Source organism: Adiantum capillus-veneris, chromosome 19, assembly GCF_014529385.1.
Source record: "Adiantum capillus-veneris isolate H3 chromosome 19, ASM1452938v2, whole genome shotgun sequence".
Taxonomy (NCBI): domain Eukaryota; kingdom Viridiplantae; phylum Streptophyta; class Polypodiopsida; order Polypodiales; family Pteridaceae; genus Adiantum; species Adiantum capillus-veneris.
In genome coordinates this window covers 53,997,482-54,018,115 of record NC_140949.1, presented here as the reverse complement: position 1 = coordinate 54,018,115, position 20,634 = coordinate 53,997,482, and the positions used below count along the sequence as shown (strand labels likewise).

The 20,634-nt window shown below is 41.0% G+C and overlaps 1 protein-coding gene across 3 annotated transcripts; it reads left to right on the top strand.

Annotated features, from left to right (window-relative positions):
• Positions 1 to 16,109: 16,109 nt before the first annotated feature.
• Positions 16,110 to 19,858, top strand: LOC147434039 (GDSL esterase/lipase). Of its 3 annotated transcripts, none has more exons than XM_086490651.1 (4): positions 16,110 to 16,616; positions 16,844 to 17,280; positions 17,488 to 17,949; positions 18,562 to 19,858. In XM_086490651.1, the coding sequence occupies exons 1-4, from the start codon at positions 16,256 to 16,258 to the stop codon at positions 19,408 to 19,410; spliced, it is 2,109 nt and encodes a 702-aa protein (XP_086346777.1). In that variant the 5' UTR covers positions 16,110 to 16,255; the 3' UTR covers positions 19,411 to 19,858. The 3 variants fall into 3 exon arrangements, with proteins under 3 accessions (XP_086346777.1, XP_086346778.1, XP_086346776.1); XM_086490652.1 differs by having other exon boundaries at positions 16,111 to 16,616; positions 16,853 to 17,280; XM_086490650.1 differs by having other exon boundaries at positions 16,113 to 16,628; positions 16,853 to 17,280.
• Positions 19,859 to 20,634: the final 776 nt, after the last annotated feature.

Here is a 20,634-nt window from a genome sequence, read left to right as displayed (position 1 = left end):
AGAATGTGGCAAAAAGGGAGGACACGTTCCGGAAGATTATCCTAAGAATCCTTTGAACAAGGGAAAAATTGTAGTAAACATAGTCCAAGTGATGCCTAGTAGCTCATCAGAGAGCGAACCAATTGTTCCAATCAAAGTAATCACTAGAGCCCAGGCAGAAAAAAAAGAAACACAATTCCTCTAATGATTCGGCGAACACAAAATTTTCTTCTCAAAGAATCAAAAGGAGCAAATGCAAAAGATATAAGATGAGAAAACAAAAACAACGGGTTGAAAACGAAGAGAAAGCAAAAATATTAGCCTAGGACAAGTTGAAACAAACTGGCAGTGAATTCAAGGAAACAACCGTGAAATCTGGAGGATCCATTCTGGTTGATAAAAATTTCAAGCCTATCAATGCTGCCTTGGAAGCCTACCAAGCAGGACTTAAAGCAAGCCAAAACATGGAAAACAAATGGAAAAACTATCCATCTCCAGACATGGAAGCAGCTAAGCTGGAAGCTTATCAAAACTTAGTAAGAATCACGCAAGAAATGTTGGATAAACAAAAACCCAAGCTTGAAAGTATTGCAAAACCGGAAGAGCTTGCGGTAGAAGAAACGAAAGCAAAATCCGATGTGGTGGCAGAACCCCACCTTGAAACAAATGAACTAGAGCTTTTAGTGCCGGACAGTGAAGATGCCTTAGATAGAATTCCATTCGTAAAGGAAGATTGGCGAGGATACTTATGGGAAAAGGTAAGAGAGATCAATGATGGGAGCCTAACTTTAAGGTCAGCTCCTATAGAGGAAGTTTGGTTAGATAACCTACCATCTAATATGAACATGGATTTACAATCCTTATACGGGGATTGCGGATCGGAAGCTTCAAGAATATCTAAACCAATGACATTACATTACCTTCTTACTTGGGAGATAACAAAGATGAATCTATCATTTGCAAGACCACTCAAGTAAAAAGACCCAAATAGACCCTAGAAGTAGACAACATTCATTCAATCATGTCTACACCTATCCAATGCACTCTTACTTGGGAGAACTGTTGAAACCTAGGATATACTTATGGAACGACTTACAAAAAACCCTAGGGAAGGTGGGGATAACGGGGTTAATCTCTAAGAATCTAGGAAACTCGAAAAATGAAACGGAAAACAAAGAGATTCGATCAGTTCCTATGAACAAGGTCAGAGAATATTATGAAGGGGAAGAAGGAAACACTACCCTCCCAGTGAAATATAATGACATTGAAACCATGGCAATACTGGATAGTGGGGCTGGCATAGCCATAGCCACTAAAGCAATATGGGAATCCTGGGGATAGCCAACCATTAGACAAATGCGAATGAAATTGAAGTTGGCTGACAGACACATTGAGAGACCACTAGGGCTACTAGAAAAAGTGATAGTCAACTCCTGTGGAATTGAATATCAACACACTTTTGCCATAGTAGACTTTGGGAAGAAACTCAACTATGAAATCATATTGAGAATACTTTTCATGCGACAGGTACAACTCATCCAAGATTGGGGAAACAACTATTTGTACTTGAAGCAAGTGGGATCTATAACAAGAGTCAATCTAAAAGATCACACCTATAGAGACGTCTTGAAAACACCCATCCAAGAGTTTGATTCAGTCTCTTCGGTTGAAACTAAACTCCCATCTTGGTTAAACAAAGACACTCCTATTTGGATGTGTGGAGCTTCAGAAAATGGCAGCTTGAGACGAGAAGAATGTATCAACCCTTTCCAGAACATTTATTTGAACCATTCGAGTGGAATCAAATCTAAGCGACAATGGATGTATGTGTGAATACGTCTATGCCTACTCAATTTTGCAATGAGGATGGCTATGACATAATTCCCATCCAAATGATGTCAGTCCGATCCTTAACATTGAAAACAAAGATGAGGAAACAAAGGACTTGCTGAAAGCTCAACAAATCTTCTTTGACCTCTATTACGACGCAACTGATGAGTTAGATGAATACTCAGCTGCCTCAGAAGATTCGGGATCAGAAAAAGAGCATACGAGGGCTCAGTTACTCTTAAAGGGAGGAGAGAAAAAGTTTTTTGACTTTCCATACTAGAAATCAAGAAGACGAAAATGGTATAGGAGAAAGAGAGACACTAAAATTGTGAAAATACAACCTATGCCATCAGTCTCCAGTAAAACACAATTTTTGATTCAGATAGATGCTAATGATTGTGTCAAGGACAAAATAACTGGCAGATATCTCTCAAACAAAAACTCAAAAATGTCTCAGACATTGAGAAAAACAAGTAAGGGTACTCACGAAGAACATCAGGATAAAAAACCACTCATGACCAAAGTCGAGCAGAAAAGGAAATATCAAGAGTTGAAAAAAGCTCTAAAGGAAATATACACCACCGAAATGGAAACCACGGAAGAGGATGGTAAGGATGTAATGCATGTTCCATCCCATTACAAAAAGTATACTCTCTAAGATCGGAAAATCATAATTGAACAACCTGTTAGGGAACAACGAAAACAAGGCGAGTCTTACGAAGGACCTGAACACGCTAAGAGGGTAGACTTAGCTGAACCAGGAGAAGAGCCTAGACTGGCTTACATTGCAAATTACCTAACAGAAGAAGAAGAAAAGATTTTGCTAAGCTTTTTAAAGGAATATCGGGATATGTTCGCTTGGTCTTACAAGGATCTCAAGGGTGTTGATCGAGAAATCTGTCAACATACTATACCCATGAGAGATGATGCGAAACCAAGTAGACAGAGACTATACACTTATAACAAAACATTTGCCAGAAAGATCAAAGAAGAGATTGAAAACTGAAGGAAGCTGAATTCATTTACGAAATTGAACACACTGATTGGGTGTCTCCAATTTTGGAGGTACCTAAGAAGAATGGGAATTTACGAGTGTGCGTTAATCTCAAAAAAGTGAATGCAGCTACCATTAGAGACAACTTTCCTCTTCCAATAATTAATCATGTTTTAGAACGAGTTGCAGGAAAAGAAGCCTACAGCTTCTTAGATGGTTTTTCGGGATACAATAAACTCTTGGTTGACCTAAAAGATCAGCATAAAACTGATTTTGCAATAGAATGGGGTATATTTGCCTATCGGGTTATGCCGTTTGGATTAACTAATGCTCCAGCCACATTTCAGAGATTGATGAGCCATGCTTTCAAAGAGGATCTTTGGAAATTCTTAGAAGTATACATGGACGATTATGCGTACATTCGTCAATCCGAGCTGATCACTTTGAACACCTCAAAAAGGTATTCGAGAAATGTAGACTTTATAGGATTTGCTTAAATCTTGAAAAGTGCACATTCATGGAAAGACAAGGGAAAATCCTAGGACATATAGTGTCTAAAAATGGCATAGCTACCGATATTGAAAATATTCATGTCATTGCTGATTTGCCGAGACCAAGAATAGTCAAGGGGGTACAAGCCTTCATGGGAATTGTGGATATTACCGACGTTTATTCATCTACATGTACGCTATAATTGCAAAACCCATGTATAGCTTGATACGCACTTTGAATGGACCGAGGCATGTGAAGCTTAAGCAAGCTCTCACCTCAGCTCCAATATTGAAAGCACCCGATTGGGTATTCCACGTACATGTAGATGCTTCAAACTTTGGTATTGGTTGTATTCTAGCCCAACCAGGAGATGGAAAAATCGACTTTCCTATTTCGTATGCTAGTCGACAATTGAACATGGCAGAAAAGAATTACACCACCACTGAAAGAGAAGGACTAGGAATGATCTATGACGTTAAAAAGTATAGACATTACCTATTGACCAACAAGTTTGTGTTCTTTGTGGACCACCAAGCCTTATTATATTTGGTCAATAAACCATGCAGCACATGGAGAATAGTGAGATGGTTCATCATTCTTCTCGAATTTGATTTCACTGTGGTTGTAAAAAAAGGCACTATGCATCAACAAGCAGATCATTTGTCTAGGATTGTTTTAGGAGAATCACCTAAAGGGGTAGATGATGATCTACCAAATGCCTATTTGTTCTCCGTGGAAATGATACCTAGATGGTCGGAAAAAATTGTGTCATTGATGACAATAGCTCAAGTGGATTCACCACTTCCTATCACAATTGATTTAATTGAGCAATCGGCTCTGTATCAATTACTAGTTGGAAGGCTATATAAGAGAAATCAAGACGGGATATTGCTTTTATGCATTAACCCTGAAGAAAAGGATCAATACTTAGGTTAAGAACATGTTACCATAGTAGGACTTCACTTTGCGGAAGACCAAACTATGCAACCAATCTTAAGACTTGGAGTATTTTGGCCGACTATGAGAAAATATGTTAGATCTTTTGTAAAATATTTCCCTCAGTGTCAAAAACAACCACCCATTCCTCATGTAACATTGTTTCAAATGTCACATGTTCCCAAGTGGAGGAACTATCTGGTTACTTACTTATCGAGTAGAACGTTTCCTGAGGATATGAGTAAGCGCCGTCAAAGAGCAATTGAAACTGAAGCAAGAGACTATGCTCTTATTGGGAACCAATTGTATCGGAGAGGTAAAGATCAACATTTGCGTCTTTGTGCAAATGAAAACAAGTATATTCTGATTATAGAACAAGCACATGCTAGATTAGCTGGAGGTCACTTTTCTAGTGAGACCACCACAAAAGCAATCTTGATGGCAGGCATATGGTGGCCAACACTTTTTGCAGATGCCAAAGAATATGTTCGAAGGTGTGATGCTTGTCAACGAGCAAAAATGCTAACACGAGTAGACAGCATGCCCTTAAGACCAATGATGGGGGCTAGAGCCTTTGCAAAATGGGGTATAGATTTTGTTGGACCGATACAGCCACCTGCTTACAGAACCCAAGCTCAACATATCGTTGTAGCTACGGACTATTTGGCCAAATGGGCAGAGGCTAAAGCGACCCAAAAGAATGATTCCAGAACCATTGCTACATTCTATGAGTATGTATTCACAAGGTATGGACTGCCAATAGAGATTGTTAGTGATCGGGAAACTCATTTCCTCAACGAGGTAATAGAGTATTTGCTTAATGAGTTTATGGTTATCCATAACAAATCAGCTCCCTATCATCCACAAGCAAACGGACAAGCTGAGCATACGAATAAAATTCTTAGCTCAGTATTGACCAAAGTGGTTAGTTCAAGAAGGACAAACTGGGAAATGAATCTCCATGCTACTCTATGGGCTTATCGAGTTTCATTCAAAACAGCTTTCAACGCCACACCCTTTAACCTTGTTTATGGTCTTGATGCCATACTGCCAATAGAATTTCTATTGCAGACATTAAGGGTAGCACAGACTCTTGAGTGGACTAGACATGAATTGTCAAAAAGACTTGAAGATTTGGAAAAGCTAGACGAGCAAAGGCTAACTGCTGTAACTCATATCTATGCACAAAAGCGAAAACAAATAGTTTTTTGATTCCTAGTTAATCACAAAAATCTTCAAAAAAGGGGACTTAGTTTTAGTCTTTTCTCTTCAGCAACACATTCCCAAGTTTAAGAAAAAGGGAAATGGACCATTTATCATTGAAGATGTATCTCCAAGTGGAGTAGTAAAATTGTCCACCCTAGATGGTGACCCAATGGCTAATTGGATTAGTGGATGTCGTTTAAAGAAATACAATTTGCCACTAACCAATGAATTGCTAGAGAGAATGCATGCAGCCAAACAAAGGAAGATGAAGCGACAGAAGGTTATTGATGAAGCCAAAGAGGAAGCTAGACTTCGGGTGCTCAAGCGTAAAGTTTCTCTCAAGAATCAACAGATACCGATTCCCATCAACACTTTGGAACTAAATGATCAACAATGGGAATTACCTAAAGACACAATTTCAACAGATGATGACTGGTTAGATGGAATGGATCTGCGCATCAAAGTACTGCTCAACAATCATAGCACCAATGCTTTGGTAGACACAGGAGCTAGAGTAAATGCAGTGAGTTATTCCACATACAGGAAGGCAACAAGTCAAGCATTGACCGCAGGAATAACGACAATCAAAGGATGCAACAAGAATCCAACTCCATCATTGAGAGTAGTCAACTTGAACGTGGTAGTACATGGATGTTCATGTCCGCATCAATTTGTATCCTTTCCAGATGAGCACATGAATGAGACGATGATTCTTGGCATTCCTTGGATGCATACATACAAAGCAGTACCAGATTGGGATATGAATCAGCTAAATCTATCACTTAAAGAAGGGAAACTATTGTTCCTATTGCACCAAGCAAAGAGGAATGGAAAAGATGCAATCAGAAGACCAATCCACAAAGAAAATCTTCTCCATCCCCTCGACAAAAAAATGCTACAAGTAGCATGCAAGGAGTCAGGCAAATTTGGGTACCAAAAGCACAACTTGTGGATAAACCAAATCAGATCTGGGTGCCTAAAACTTCACCAAAGAAACAAAAGACGGTTCCAAGGATTCGAGCACAATATCAAGCATCTATGAACAAGGAACCTAACATGAAAAAGGTTTAGGAGAAAAAGGAGCACTTATCTTCTCCACACACCACGACACCAAACAAACGGTGGCGAGTTAAATCTCAACAGACTCTAAAACACCATGCACCAAGCAGACCGACCTATCAATGGCAAGAAAAAGCTCGACAACCGTCTGTGCTACCAACATCTCAAGGAATCAGCATGCTTAAACACCCTGATGGTACTATCAAACAGAGAGCATAAAGGCTACAAGATTTGCTCTTTGGAAGACATCAGCAGCAAACCTCGACATCGGAAACCCTTGAGTTATTTACTCAAGACCCAGCTCTTGCACAGCATATTGAGTTGAATTGCATTGATCTTCATATCATGGTAGAGCCAATCACGGCTATGCATAGACACAAGTGTTCAACCCATGCACGCAGTCATCCCGGAGAACGCCATCTAGGAGGGGTGGAAGGGAAGGGCACTAAGTACTAAGTAATTAAGGGCAATGTTTGAAGAGGGAGGAAAAAGTTCCATGTTAATGTGTGATTTCTTACAAAATTACCTGATAATGCCCTTATAATTCATCAACAAGGGAAAATTCACTGATAATAGCTTTTCAATAAGTGTAAATAGTGTATATACTATCAGAAAATCATAAAAAATAGTCCTTTTTTGGTATTTTTCATCATTTTTGTTGATAAGGAGGCTTAAAAATAGAAAAATCCAACAAAAAACAATAAAGATGTGTTTTTCAAGTGATTTTCTTAATTATTGGATTTTCACTTTACTTTTTTAGAGCATTTTTCTATTTTCTTTGATTTTTTTAAATAAAGAGGTCTATACATAGATATAGTAGCTTCCCTACAACATAGATACAAAATGTAATACTATTCCAAGTCAAATCTAAATGGTTTGCCAATCATTCACCTATTGAGGCCAGCCAAACCTCAAAACATTGGCCAATCATTTTTGTAAAAGTGGTTTTGAATGCCTTAGGCTTTGGAGACTTATAAAAAGCTACATGCAAGACTATGGTATGCATAACAAATGTATAAAAGCTAGAGAAGTCCTAGCCCTATAAATGGTGGGAACTAGGTCCCCAATAGGGGCCTAGTGCCCTATCAATGGAAGACCCTATCACTTCCTAGTGTGGGTTTGGATGGAGGGTTACACACACAACCTTAGAAATGTAAAGCAGAACATGGGGACTCTCTCTAATGTAATGGCATCACCCATGCTCTAGATAATTTTGTATGACTTATTGGATACAATGTTAGATATAATGGCCATGTGGCCAACCACCCATCACTAATTGCTACTAACCCTAAGTGTACAACTATATACTTGTGTGAGCCACTAACACAAAGTAGAGTGTGTAGTGCGCCTAAGTGCATAAGATAGAGAAGAAAGAAAGGGGGCGCACAGTGTGTGTCGGCTCTCCCCCTACAACCTATGTGTGTGGCTATGGTGGTGTGTGTGTGAGTGTGTGTGTGTGTGTGTATTCATCTTCCTCTTCCACTGTTCCCAGCTCCTCTCCTTCATCTGTTATTAGAGCTGTTTCATTCCCAAAATTGCTTCCGCGTGCGCGCACACTTTCAAGTCCGACTTCAACATCGACAAATTCAGCATTTCGAGAGTGTTTCCAATAGGTGTCCTACAATTTTATCCCCCTTTCAGAGCCATTCATGCCATCAAAAACCTCATTTGAGCTACGTTTTAGGACCTGCATTTTTCAGCTCTCTTTTGGTAGTTTGTGCTGCAAAGCTTCCATAGCCATTGCAGGTACCATTGTTGCAGTCTCTTCCATCTACGAGAGCCCACGTCTCATTCGGGAGTGTGTAGCCTCTTTTGGAGTGGCCTCATACACACACATAGAGTGGGAGTTTGATAGCATTGTCTTCTTTGACTATAGGTACAGGTAAAGGTACATACAGCGGCTTGGGTAGCTTCCTCTGTGCTTCTCGATCTCGATTTCGGCTTCGGCTACGACAACGACATCGACTCACAGGCTACAGGTTTTAGTGCTTGCAATATTCTGGTTCCAGTGGGAGTAATTTTTTATGCATACATGCATATGTTGGCACTTTTGATAGTGTTTGAGCTCTTTTGAGAGCAGTTTGACTCCTCATAGGGATATTTCTTTGCATGCACATTCTTTTGGTGCCTGTTTGAGGGTCGTGATAGACTTGTACGTCTTTGTGGATACTACCATTGTACGCTTTTGTGGAGCCATCTTTTGGCTAGTATGACAGTCCAGTCCATTTTTGCGACTTGGTCCGGATGATAGTCATTTCTGAGACTTTGCTATACATTTTGTTGCATAACCTACGTTCTTGAGGGCCAATAGTGTGAGGTTTTCATTGAGATGGGGTATTCTCAAATGTGGAGATACCTTTGGTGATACAAGTAGCTGGAGCATCCCTTACGAGGCCTCGCCATAGGAGTCAGGACATGTATAGAGTGGTATAGGTGCTTTTGACACCGAGTTAGCACTTGACAGTTTATGCGCCTCAGTTGATCTCTATACAACGTGCTTTTGAAAGGCATTGCCCTCTTTTATGCTTTGTAAGTGACATACTTGGTCATTTTGTCTCGTATTTTGGTTGAAATAGTCCCAAATACAAAAGAGACTCTGCCGAAATTTTCCCAGAATCTTTTGGTAGTTTTGTCACCATGTCTACATAAAGAAGTTTGATGGCACTAATTTTCAGCTTTGGAAGAACCAAATGCATGATGTGCTTGTCCAAAAGAAGAAAACGTTGCCTATTGCCTATGCGGTTAGAACTCTAGATATTTCAGCGGGAGGAGCTTGATGAGCTATGCAGGTCTACGATTAGATTGCACCTTGGTAAGTTGGTGTACTTTTCAATGTTATAATGCAAGATTGCTCATGCTTTATGGTAGAAATTATGCGACACTTACGAAAAGGATACAGATAGCAATAAAGTTTTCATGATGCAAAAACTTTTCAACCTTCGTATGAAGGAGTAGCTAGCGTTGCCATCCATATCAATGATTTTGATTCTCTTTTTGCCCAGATTCGTGCAGAGTGCATGACCATTGATGATGAGATGAAAGCAATCTTTTTGATTTGTTCGCTGTCACCCTCTTGGGATATCTTTTTCACAGCTAGTAGTAACTCTACTCCTAATGGTACACTAAAATACGATGATGTTACTAGTGCACTTTTGTCAAAGGAGATGCGTCGGAAGACCATGACTAGCTCGCATTATGGTGAAGCTCATTATGTGCAAGGGATGATAAGCAACGTAAGGGCCATTCTTCGCAACATGAGTCCAAGAAAGAGGACAATAGAGATGTATCAAAGGGTAGATCAAAGTCTTGTGGTCGTCGCAATGTTCAATGCCATTACTATGATAAGTTTGGTCACATAAAGAAGGATTGTTATGCTTGGAAGCGTGGAAAAGAGAAGGGCAAAGGTAAAGGCAAAGATCCTGATGATAAACAGGAGAAACCAAAGATTTTGGTTGAGATTGAAGAACTGAACATAGTTCAGGATGACAGTGATGCCCAAGACATTAATATGTGGACTGAAAATAATGATATCTTTTATGATGCACATGAAACTCTATATTTGCAGAGTTCTATGTGAGCTGAACTCCTTGTTAGTGGTCAAGTATCCCATAATGGATTCTTGATTCGGGTGCTTCGTTACATGTCACACCTCATAGGCATTGGTTTACTACATATGAGGAAACCATTCGCTCTGTTACACTTGGTGACAGTTACTCTTGTAACATTGTTGGCATAGGTGATACTGCCATGGTCATGGCAAATGGAATGAAGTTTATCATCCATAATGTGCCTCATGTTCTAGCCTTGACACACAATCTGATTTCGGTTGGACGTCTTGATGACTTGGGTTTCAAAGTCACTTTTCATCAGCAGTTTTGGCGTGTTGCAAAGGGTCATATTATTATAGCCCATGGTTCTAAATTTGGTTCACTTTATCCTCTTTATGTATCTGATAAAAATAGTGTTCTTTCTGTAAGTGAGCTGCCAACCGTTGCTTTGTGGCATAGCCGGTTAGGACATATGTCAAAGAAGGGAATGGAGACACTCTCTTGTTTGGGCTACTTACCTTCTTTGTCATTTTTTTATTTTCCCTTTTGTGAGCAGTGTCAATATGGAAAGCAAACATGGACACATCGTACACATTCTTTTGACAAAGAAAGAAAACCCTTAGAGTTTGTGCACAATGATTCATGTGGGCCTATGCCTTCTAAATCCCATGGTGGTGCGTCCTATTATGTTACATTCATTGACGATGCAACACGACATGTTTGGATCTACCCCACACTTTAGGTTTAAGATGAGACCTTTTCTTGCTTCAAGAAGTTCTTATCTAGTGTTGAAACTCAGTCTGAACATAATTTGAAAGATTTGTGCTCAGATAATGGTGGAGAATATGTCTCCAAAGAGTTTACAGACTTCTGTTCAAGTAGGGGAATTGAGCATGAGGTTATAGCTCCTTATACCCCTGCACAAAATGGTGTTGCAAAATGAATGAATAGGACAATCCAAGAGCAGATTATGTCTATTCTATCACATGCTAATTTACCGCAAGCATTTTGGGTTGAAGCATTATACACAACCGTGTACTTTATCAATAGATCACCACATGCTTCATTATAGTTTTGTGTACCTTTGGAGTTTTGGTCAGGACATAAATTGTCTTATGAAAAACTCCGCACATTTGGCTCTGAAGCTTATGCACATGTACCCAAGGAGTTGCGTGCTAAGCTAGATCCTATGTCTAGGAAATGCATCTTTATTGGCTATGGTGTAGATGATCAATTTGGCTATCATTTATGGGATCCAGATAGTTGATCAGTGATCCGTAGCAGTGATGTTGTCTTTAATGAGACTAAGATGCATAGACAACCAGTGAAAGAGGTTGAATTCGGGAAAGTGACGTTTTTCGATGTATCACCTTCTGTCTAGATAGCTCCCGGACCACTTACTACACAGGCTAGTACGAGTTCTAATCAGCCACGGAGATCTCAAATGTTTTGTTCCAGGCGTGGATTTCTTTTTGCTGACATATAGTGGTGAGCCTTCTTGTTACAAAGAGGCTATGCTAGCCAATGATAAGGTTTAGTGAGAACATGCTATGAAGAGGGAGGTGTCCAATATTTCAAAGAGCAAAACATGGGAACTTGTTCCATTGCCAAAAGGTAGGAGAGAATTGCCTTGTAAATGGGTTTACAAGAAGAAGATTGACAATTACAAAGCTCTTTTAGTGGCCAAAGGTTTCAAGCAAGAATATGGTGTCAATTTCCATGAAATCTTTTCTCCAGTGGTCAAGATGACCACACTGAAATTGTTGCTTGCTTTGGTTGCCACTGAAGATATGGAGCTTGATCAAATGGATGTCATTACAACTTTCTTCCATGGTGATCTCGAGGAAGAGATTTATATGCAGTAACCTGAAGGGTTTGTGCTAAAGGGCAAGGAACATTTGGTCTGTAAGCTTCTGAAAAGTCTCTATGGCTTGAAGCAATTATCTAGACAATGGTATGAAAATTTTGATGCATTTATGCATTCCCTAGGCTATAAGCGCAATAATGAGGATCCATGTTTGTACGTGAAAAGACAACCCAATGGACATCTTATTATGCTTATCGTTTATGTAGATGACATGCTTATTTTTGCTGGTGAATTTTCCAAGAAGGACATTGTTGAATGGAAAACCAAGCTGAAAAGTCTGGCAAACAAGAGCCTTGCTTTAGTGAAGATTCCTACATCAGAGAACACAGCGGATGCACTCACTAAAAGTCTCTCCAGCCATCAGTTTCAGCACTTTCGTGAGTTGATGGGCATTAGTGGGTGAAGAGTGGTTCTCTTCCATTCTTGTGGTCTCCCACATTGGTCATCAAGTGGGAGAATGTTAGGTTTGATGGCCATGTGGCCAAGTGCCCATCAATGACTACTAATAACCCTAAGTGTACATCTATACACTTGTGTGAGCCACTAACACAAAGTAGAGTGTATATTGTGCCTAAGTTCATAAGATAGAGAAGAAAGAAAGGGGGCACAAAGTGTGTGTTGGCTCTCCCCCTCCAACCTGTGTGTGTGACTATGGTGGTATGTGTGTGTGAGTGTGTGTGTGTATTCATCTTTCTCTTCTACTATGCTCCCGGATCCTCTCCTTCATACATCTGGAGGTATTTTTTCTTGTCACACACTCCCTTTTCACATGCTTCCATGAAAAGGAATGAGTTGTATGTATGGGGATTCTAACCCCCCACTTCCAAGGAGGCTAACCTACTCCTATCTTGTTGGTCCCTTCATCTCTCCGTCTCCCCACTGCTCCCACATGCACACCCTCCGTACCCAACATGCACACACTATCACCAAATTTAATTTTGGTCCACTTAGATGACTTTATCTCTCTAAAACTAGCCATTCTAAAGAAAGAAATTAAAAAGAGTGGAAGGACCAAAATCACAAAGATGGTTTTAAGGTGCATCTCGGAGGCCTTAGGGTACCAAAAGTATGAAACAAGTTTTAGAAGTGCCAATGCAATTGAGCTAATAAGCATCTCAGTACCTTAAGATACCAAAATGATGATGCAACCTTTAGAAGTGCCAATAGAATTCTTTCTGAAATCAAATGTGATTTTATGGGACTAAAGTGAATAAAAATTGGGTTTTTAACATGTTTGAAAGTGTGCAAGATTGCCAGCTAAAAGGGAGATGTGAGATAGCTTGAACATTGCTTGAGGACCCCTAACTATATTCACACACCTCTTAAGGAGAAGTGGTGGATACTCCTCAAGAGGAAAGTAGTGGGTAAAGAAGTAAAGAAAAGGTCCAAAAGTGTCTAAAATCCCAAAAGGAGACCTAGTGAAATATTTTCAGAATATCTCACGATAGAGAGCCCATCTTTAAAAATCTACAACTTTTGTGTTGAACACTTTTCAAATAGTGGAGCGGAGAGGGTGACAAATGCAAATTACTACTGCAGAGGGGACTAATTATAGCCTGCATTGCAAGGCTTCTCCCTCACAAAAGACTCATTCTTCTCTCTCTTTCTCTCTCTCTCTCTCTCTCTCTCACACACACACACACACACACACACAAATCTCCATGGTAGGTATTATGTATTTCAAAGTAGGTTTGGCAAAATAGACCTTCTAATTCCTCATTTTGTGAAGTTCTAAGTCTTCACAAAGCGCGATAATTACCCAAGAGATCAAAAGATTTGTGGGTTTTTTTAAATTGCGCACAGTTGTGATTTCTCTATCCATAATGGAAAGTCTTTTTGAGGGGTCTTGGCCTCATGAAAACTAGCTCTTTATGTTGTGTCAACGTTATTTTCCGCCACGCTTGAATATATTTATCATCAATAAACTGATTAATTAGGCAATACCTATCATATTAACTAAGTACAAGCTTAAATTTAGTTACTTCTCTATTAGAGTCCAATGTTATTCTCTATTTGTGAAGAAGGAAACGGTTCTAGGGTTAAGCGTGAAGGGTTTAATTTGTAAATCAATAAGAGAACATCAATCAAAGGTGCGTGCAATTCTAAAAAGATTTATTTTTTGATTCTTGAAGAAGTATAATTGAGACTTTTGGACAGTGCCATTAGAGGGGCCTATCATCAATGATTCATCACCTTCCTTGATGTGAAGGTTTTTTCAAAGAGGGTGCTATGTGATTTACTACAGCTTTCATGTTTGCGTAGATGTTGTCATCCATTAGTACAAGGTTTGGTTCCCGCTAATATCGAGCATACAGATTTCTCGCCAAAAAAAAGTTGGCGCCACAAACTACCATAGCTACGGCCACCAAGCAACCTAGCATGGCACGACCCTTGAGATCCATAGCCGACACACTAACACTTAGAGACAAATTAGCGACTCTTGCTTGGCTACCTCCTATTGCTTTTTGAACAGCTGTGTGTGTGTGTGTGTGTGTGTGTGTGTGTGTGAGAGAGAGAGAGAGAGAGAGAGAGAGAGAGAGAGAGAGGTCCCACAAGGAGCTTTGAGCATCTTCCTATATGATAAAAAATGTATAAGTACTAAGGTATTTGACTAGTTTGAGAACGCACATCTAGCAATAGTACAAACTCGTAAGTGTGAGAATACTCCTATATGGAATGCCTTTGTTGTGTTGAAAGAAGATAAAGAGATTGCTGATATTTAACCATTGCCTATCCATGGCCACTACTATCTTGTGCATATTCTCGATCAGACTCTCAGCCCTTCTGAAGCCAGACAAAGTTCAAGTTAAATCTTCTCTCATATCTACAACTCATCCTTGGCTTGCTTTGTGTCAAAGTAAACAATGTGAGTGAGAAAGGTGGCCCGTTGCATGTAGCCTTGGTCCAGGGACCAACTTCTATTTATCGCAACTACAATTTTTGGCTCATGATGCATATCATGATGAGCTACAACTGTAGTAGGGCTGCTCATATTAAGTCGAGGATACACTGTAGCAGGTGTTGGATGGACATGATCCATTGCCTTCTGCAACTCAGTATTGTCCCTTCTTCTTTCCTTTGCTTGCCCAATTCGACTTCCTCGACGTAGAAGCCAGTTCTACTTGCAGGTACTTAGAACATGGAGCATTGTAGTAGTAGAAGGTCCATCAATGTAAGGGGTATTGCACCCATTGTACTTTTGGAGAGAAAGAGGACGCCCATTCATAGAAGTGCTAAACTTCTCATGCATCTACAACCCTGTTGATGTGTTCACGCGCCACTGTAGCCAAAGGGGAGGGTTGCTACAAGGAGGGGATGTGATCGGAAAATGAAGTGAGGTCATCAAAAGCATGATAGAGAAAGTTTGAAGACAAAAGGTCATAAGAGGAAACTATACGCAAACTGCCTTAGAGGGTGTTTAGACTGCGTGGAAATGGCTAAAGGGTAGGGACATGCAACCAACGTGGCACAAGAGGATTTGGTAAAAAGTAGATGAACAATTTTCCAGACCTACCATACAACATGCGGCCTGAGGGGCGTTCAAACTGTGTGGAAATGGCTAAAGGGTAGGGACTTGCAACCAACATGGCACAAGAGGATTTGCTAAGAAGCAGATGAACGATTTTCCTGACCTACCATACAGCGGGCAACCTGAGGGATGAAAATTGAAATGGAAAGATGAGCAATCGCTCTCCTCCGCCAAAAGACCTGCATATCCACATTGCCCTGTCCAATTAGGTGCCCCCCACACAGGGGGGTGGGGGGGTTTACTGAAGGGAGGGGGGTAACTCAAAATAGTTACCCCCGAGGTCCCCTTGCCCCGTCTCCACCATGCTCGTTGTAGTCTAACCTTTCAAAGGATCCTTCACGAGAATAGAGTGTCAACAATTCCAAGGGTTTCAATGAATGTGGCAAGCACTTTTGATATTTCACCTTCCACCAGTTCACATTTTCCATGATTTACCTGTCCTCTTGAAAGGGTGTCTGCAAAAGTTTTCAACTTGTGCTGCAAAATTTTAGTCTCTACCCCATGATATTTAGTCGGAAGGTATTTGAGAGGCTTTCTAAGTGTTTGAAGTTTGAAAGCTATGTCTGAGGTTACTGGAAAATGTAAAATTGCACACTCTACTTGGTTGTGATGAACTAGTTCTATCTTATTATTCTAAGGAGCCTTGGCTAAACTTGGTTCCAATGCATCAGTTGCTGCAATTGTTAAGGGCTTTGTAAGCGAAACTCATTTGCTTTCGGTATGCTAAGCAGTTGTTTTTTCCTCACCTTTAATTGGCAGGCCCCGTGAATTTCGCACTTGTTATTAATGTCTTCATAGCGTCTTCGATAGAGCTCATGTCCATTAGCCATCAGGCGACTGGCTCGTCTGCATGTATCAATGGCTACGGTGGTCCTCCTTGGAATAGCAGGAGCCCTGTAATGGAAATTTTGAAATTGGGAGGGTTTGCTTCAGCAATCAGAAGGGTTTTTCAGAAACTGTCTGATAGCAATGTATTTCCTGGTAATCCCTGTGCCAAGGCAGTGTTCGATTCGGACCCTCAGCTATGCTTTACTGGAGGCGGCAACAACTCTTGGAATGGGTCTGGCTCGAATGGAGACGGAGGTGGATACAACAATCAGAATGACAGGGGTGGCGACAATTCTGGGCATCGTAGCAGCGGGCTTCTCCTCTTGGGGATGCAGGCATTGTTTCAAGGTATGGATGAAGGTAAGCTTTTCGAACACAAGTTGGTGTATAGAACCTTGTGCTTCCTAATCTGCCAATGGGTCGGAATGACACGGCCGGCTTATGCACAGCCTCATAATTGCAGAGATGTGTGATTGTGGCATTGATGACCAGGAAAATGAAAATGAGCTTAGTGTCAGAACACATTGGATGGAAATTTTTAGGGTGCAAAGAAGAGCTAACTGTTAGGCCTCTAGTTTATGCAGATGCTGGATATGGAGATACGGCATTGAATAATCAAGATGATGAGTATCGAGGTGAAGGACGCCATTTAAACAAAGCTTCGAGTATAGATGGCCCATGTGAAATGGAATTAGTGGCACTTCAGCAAGTGGAAAAGAATTTGTATGCACCTCTTGAGAACCCAAGATCCATCCAGAGAAATGGTTTCAATGAAATAGCCCTTTATTCCGTTGCAGCTGCTGGCCGTCTGCTGCAGGGAGTAATGGGATTGTTTGAGCAGCTCAGTGGACGTCCTGCATTTGCCAAGGCGGTTGCCAATCATGAGTCCACTTCAAAGGCAGAACAGATGGAAAAGCAGGAAGCAAGAGTAGCATCCAGTGACGGTGCCACTACTGCTCCCAAAATGGACCATGAGACTGCAGGAAAACCGCTTGGACCGAAGCAATCTGATGTGAGCTTTTGTACATTGTCTCCCACAAAGGATACAAGTGTGTGTGCGTGCGTGCACAGGTGCACTTTCATAGGCAAAGAGTGCTTTGGTAGTGAAGGAGTGATTTCCCTTAAGCTAAATCGTGTATATTTCATCATTTTTTGCAATGTTTGTCAGCGTAGGAGCGTTAAAAATCACTGATTAGAGGTCCCAATCTAATTATTGCAGATTGATACCTTGAAGCGCTTGCAACGAGAAGCTTTCTTCGAGCTGATCAAGCTAAGGGAGAAGCTTGAGAAGCTAGAGCAGGTCGCTCAACCCCACCAGAAACAAGAGCGACTTGGAGCTGCTCGATCACATCTCAAGGGAGAGGTGAGGGCAGGAACAGCTTTTGTTGGATTACAGGAAGAAAACATCAAGCACTCGAGGGACTCTTTGGAGCTGGCAGGGATGCAAACTGGGCTTGATGTAAGGTTTACTTTTGAGACTCCATTCAGGGAGAGTGATGTTCTTATTACACAAATCGTCTCTGGACAAAGTAGTAGCATGGGTGGCGAAAGAGCTTTAGGTGGACCGCTGAGGCTTGGAAAGTTGCACTATGTAGCACATATAAATGATGATGTTTCCTTGTCAATTTTGCCCTTCGGGGCACAAGGCCAAGATGTAACCGAGATCATCAATGTCCTTCAGGTATGTCCCTTCTGGATTGTCTTGTTTGCATAAATTTCATTGTTGCCACCATACATCATTTTATGTCAAAATCTTCCTCATTTCAGCATTGCTTTGCCTGCACTAATGGTTGTTTCTTTCTCCCTTGACAACCTCGGTTGACGGTTGTCCAATTGAGTTAGCCAAATGGTAAGGGCGTGAGTGTTATAACCAGGAGGTTGTGAGTAGCTTCCCTAGCACTTTCTCATGAAGAGAGGACACCTATGTTTACATGGTGTGTTCTTGTTCTTGAACTAAGTGATTCTTTGTTAAGTAAATCACCCATGAAGGTCCCTCTGCTGTTTGAACATGCGTTACACTGTGGTGGTCATGGGGGATGCCTGCGTGTGGCTTTTGTCCAATGGTTTGCCGCCCTTCCCACCCCTCATGATACATAGCTACTAGTATTTGGAAGAGGGATCCATCAACCCCTCAATATAATGAAGCTTGAGGGAAGCTAGTACAATTGGGAAGGTAGTATGTGTACAAATCCATATTTGGATGGTCTGTTTGAGCGTGCACTTCTGGCTCTATGCATAAATGTGGTTGCTAAGCATTCAGAAATAAGAGCTGAAAAGTTCCTAGTATGTGCAGGACCAGGGGCCAACTTCTTTTTCAAGCCAAGGACCCGCACTCTTCAGTCATTGCAAGGGCTCTGCGCTGGGCACAACTGTGAGTGGTTCAAAGTTTGCATTCTCTCTTGCCCAATATCTATCAGGCTGGGGTAACCACGTATCAGCAATGGAGAGTGTCACCGAGGAGGACCCCCTGTGTTATAGCACATTGTGCCAATTACTATTGCAGCCCACAGAGGGATTTATATTGTCATTTTGTGGTCTTAACCAATATTGGCCGACACCCCCGCTTCCATCCTCTATGGCTTCGCATTGGAGTGAAATGGGACCTTTCATATTTCCAAGGATCAAAGCCAAGGAACCAAAATTCTTTTCTAAATTTTCTACAACTCACATGGATGTGAGCACCGGGTCAGAGCTACTTCCTCATTGGGAGGCTCCAGATATTGAATCTGGCCCTGCTACTTTCCAAAACAAAGGAACTGGGCTGCTCTCTCTCGCCATATCAAGCTCGGTGGATGTGGGCGAAAATATGAGTCTCAGTGGTTGGGCTCAAGTAGAGAGAGGAGAATTGTTACAAGACCCAGACAAAGGGAACTTTCAATGGACCATGAGTCTAGCTACGACATCTGGGACAGGCATTGATTGGGGTGCGAGTGTCGGGGGCTCTCGACACGATATGTGGCGCATGCCAAGTAGCAGTTACAATGACTACTCAGGGGAGGATAATGTGTCCCAACTACATGTAGAGGCTTTCTTAAAGTTCAGTTGTGGTAAAGGCTTCACACTGCAACCGGGTTTGTTGTATGTTTCGAATAAGTCTTCCTACACTCCTGCAATCATTGTTCGGTCAAGTTGGTCTCTATGAGATGATGCAATGGCTTCTTTTTTTCTGGTTGAAGTGGTAAACAACAGACATTATTGGTCTAATGTCTCAATTCAGGAGCTGTCGGGATTAATATGTTGGCGATGGGCTAGAATACCATGTGAAGTAACATTTTTGATTCCAACATCCTGCTCAATATATCATGGTGCTGTTTGTGAGATCCAACTAGAATTAGTTGCCTATTCCTTCTGAAGAAGCCTTCTAGCCTCAAGGCTGCACACTGGTTATTGTAGTCTTTGGACAAAAAGGCAGCTTGCAGAGGATTTTGTTCTTGCTGTTGGCTCCATATAATTTTAAATTTCTTGCAAATCGTCAGCACTGCTCGAGCTACAATGTTGCTTTGGTGTTTCCATGCCCCATGTCCATTGTGATTATAGTGTATGGGAGGAATAATGGAGGCATCTTAATGAGATTCCGTCTTAAAGTGTGATGGGTTGGTATCATCAAGTCAAAGGGGCAGTTTTGCTTTTGGGTGGCTAAGAATCGCACAAACTCTTGTAGCAAGATTTATTTTTGTTTTTTGCCATAATTTGGTCTTTTTTCCTCTAGAGCAATTGTATTTCTAGACATGTTTTCCAACTTTCGTCTCTCAAGCCTCTCGCCTTCTATTGTTTCTTTCTGGAATATTCAGTCTTTGGCTTTTTGCTGGTATGCCAGTGGCAAAGGCTTCAGTGTTTGGTTGATTTTTTTAGCTATGGAGAAAAGATAATGATGGGTTTAAGTGGATACTTACGAATCATTGTTTGCTCTTTAATGCTAAATCTTGAGACCCCTCCCTCCCCTTCCCTCCCTTTTCTGTCTCACACACTCAAATTCACACATACACAACCCTTAAAAGTACACTTATCTTTAAGTCATTGTCTTTGTTTAATTTGTTGTCTCGCATTGCCATTTCAGCACAGTCGTTGTCTTTGTCTAATTTGTTGTCTGAAATTTGCTTGCTTGATCTACTTTAACTAACTCTACCAATCCCCCTGTTGGATTTTGGAGTTAGTAACGCTGAGGATAGGGAAGATTCCTATAGCATTCTCACCAGTCCAAGCCGAGGCATTCAGAGAGAACAAAGAGACGCCCTTGCTCTAGTGGATCACATCGAAAAGATAAGGACAAGAGTCAGAAGAATATTGAAGACAGTGATCAAAGTAAGAAGAGTCACATATCAGTACACTGAGGTGAGAGTGAAAGCTAGAACCAGATACTTTGACT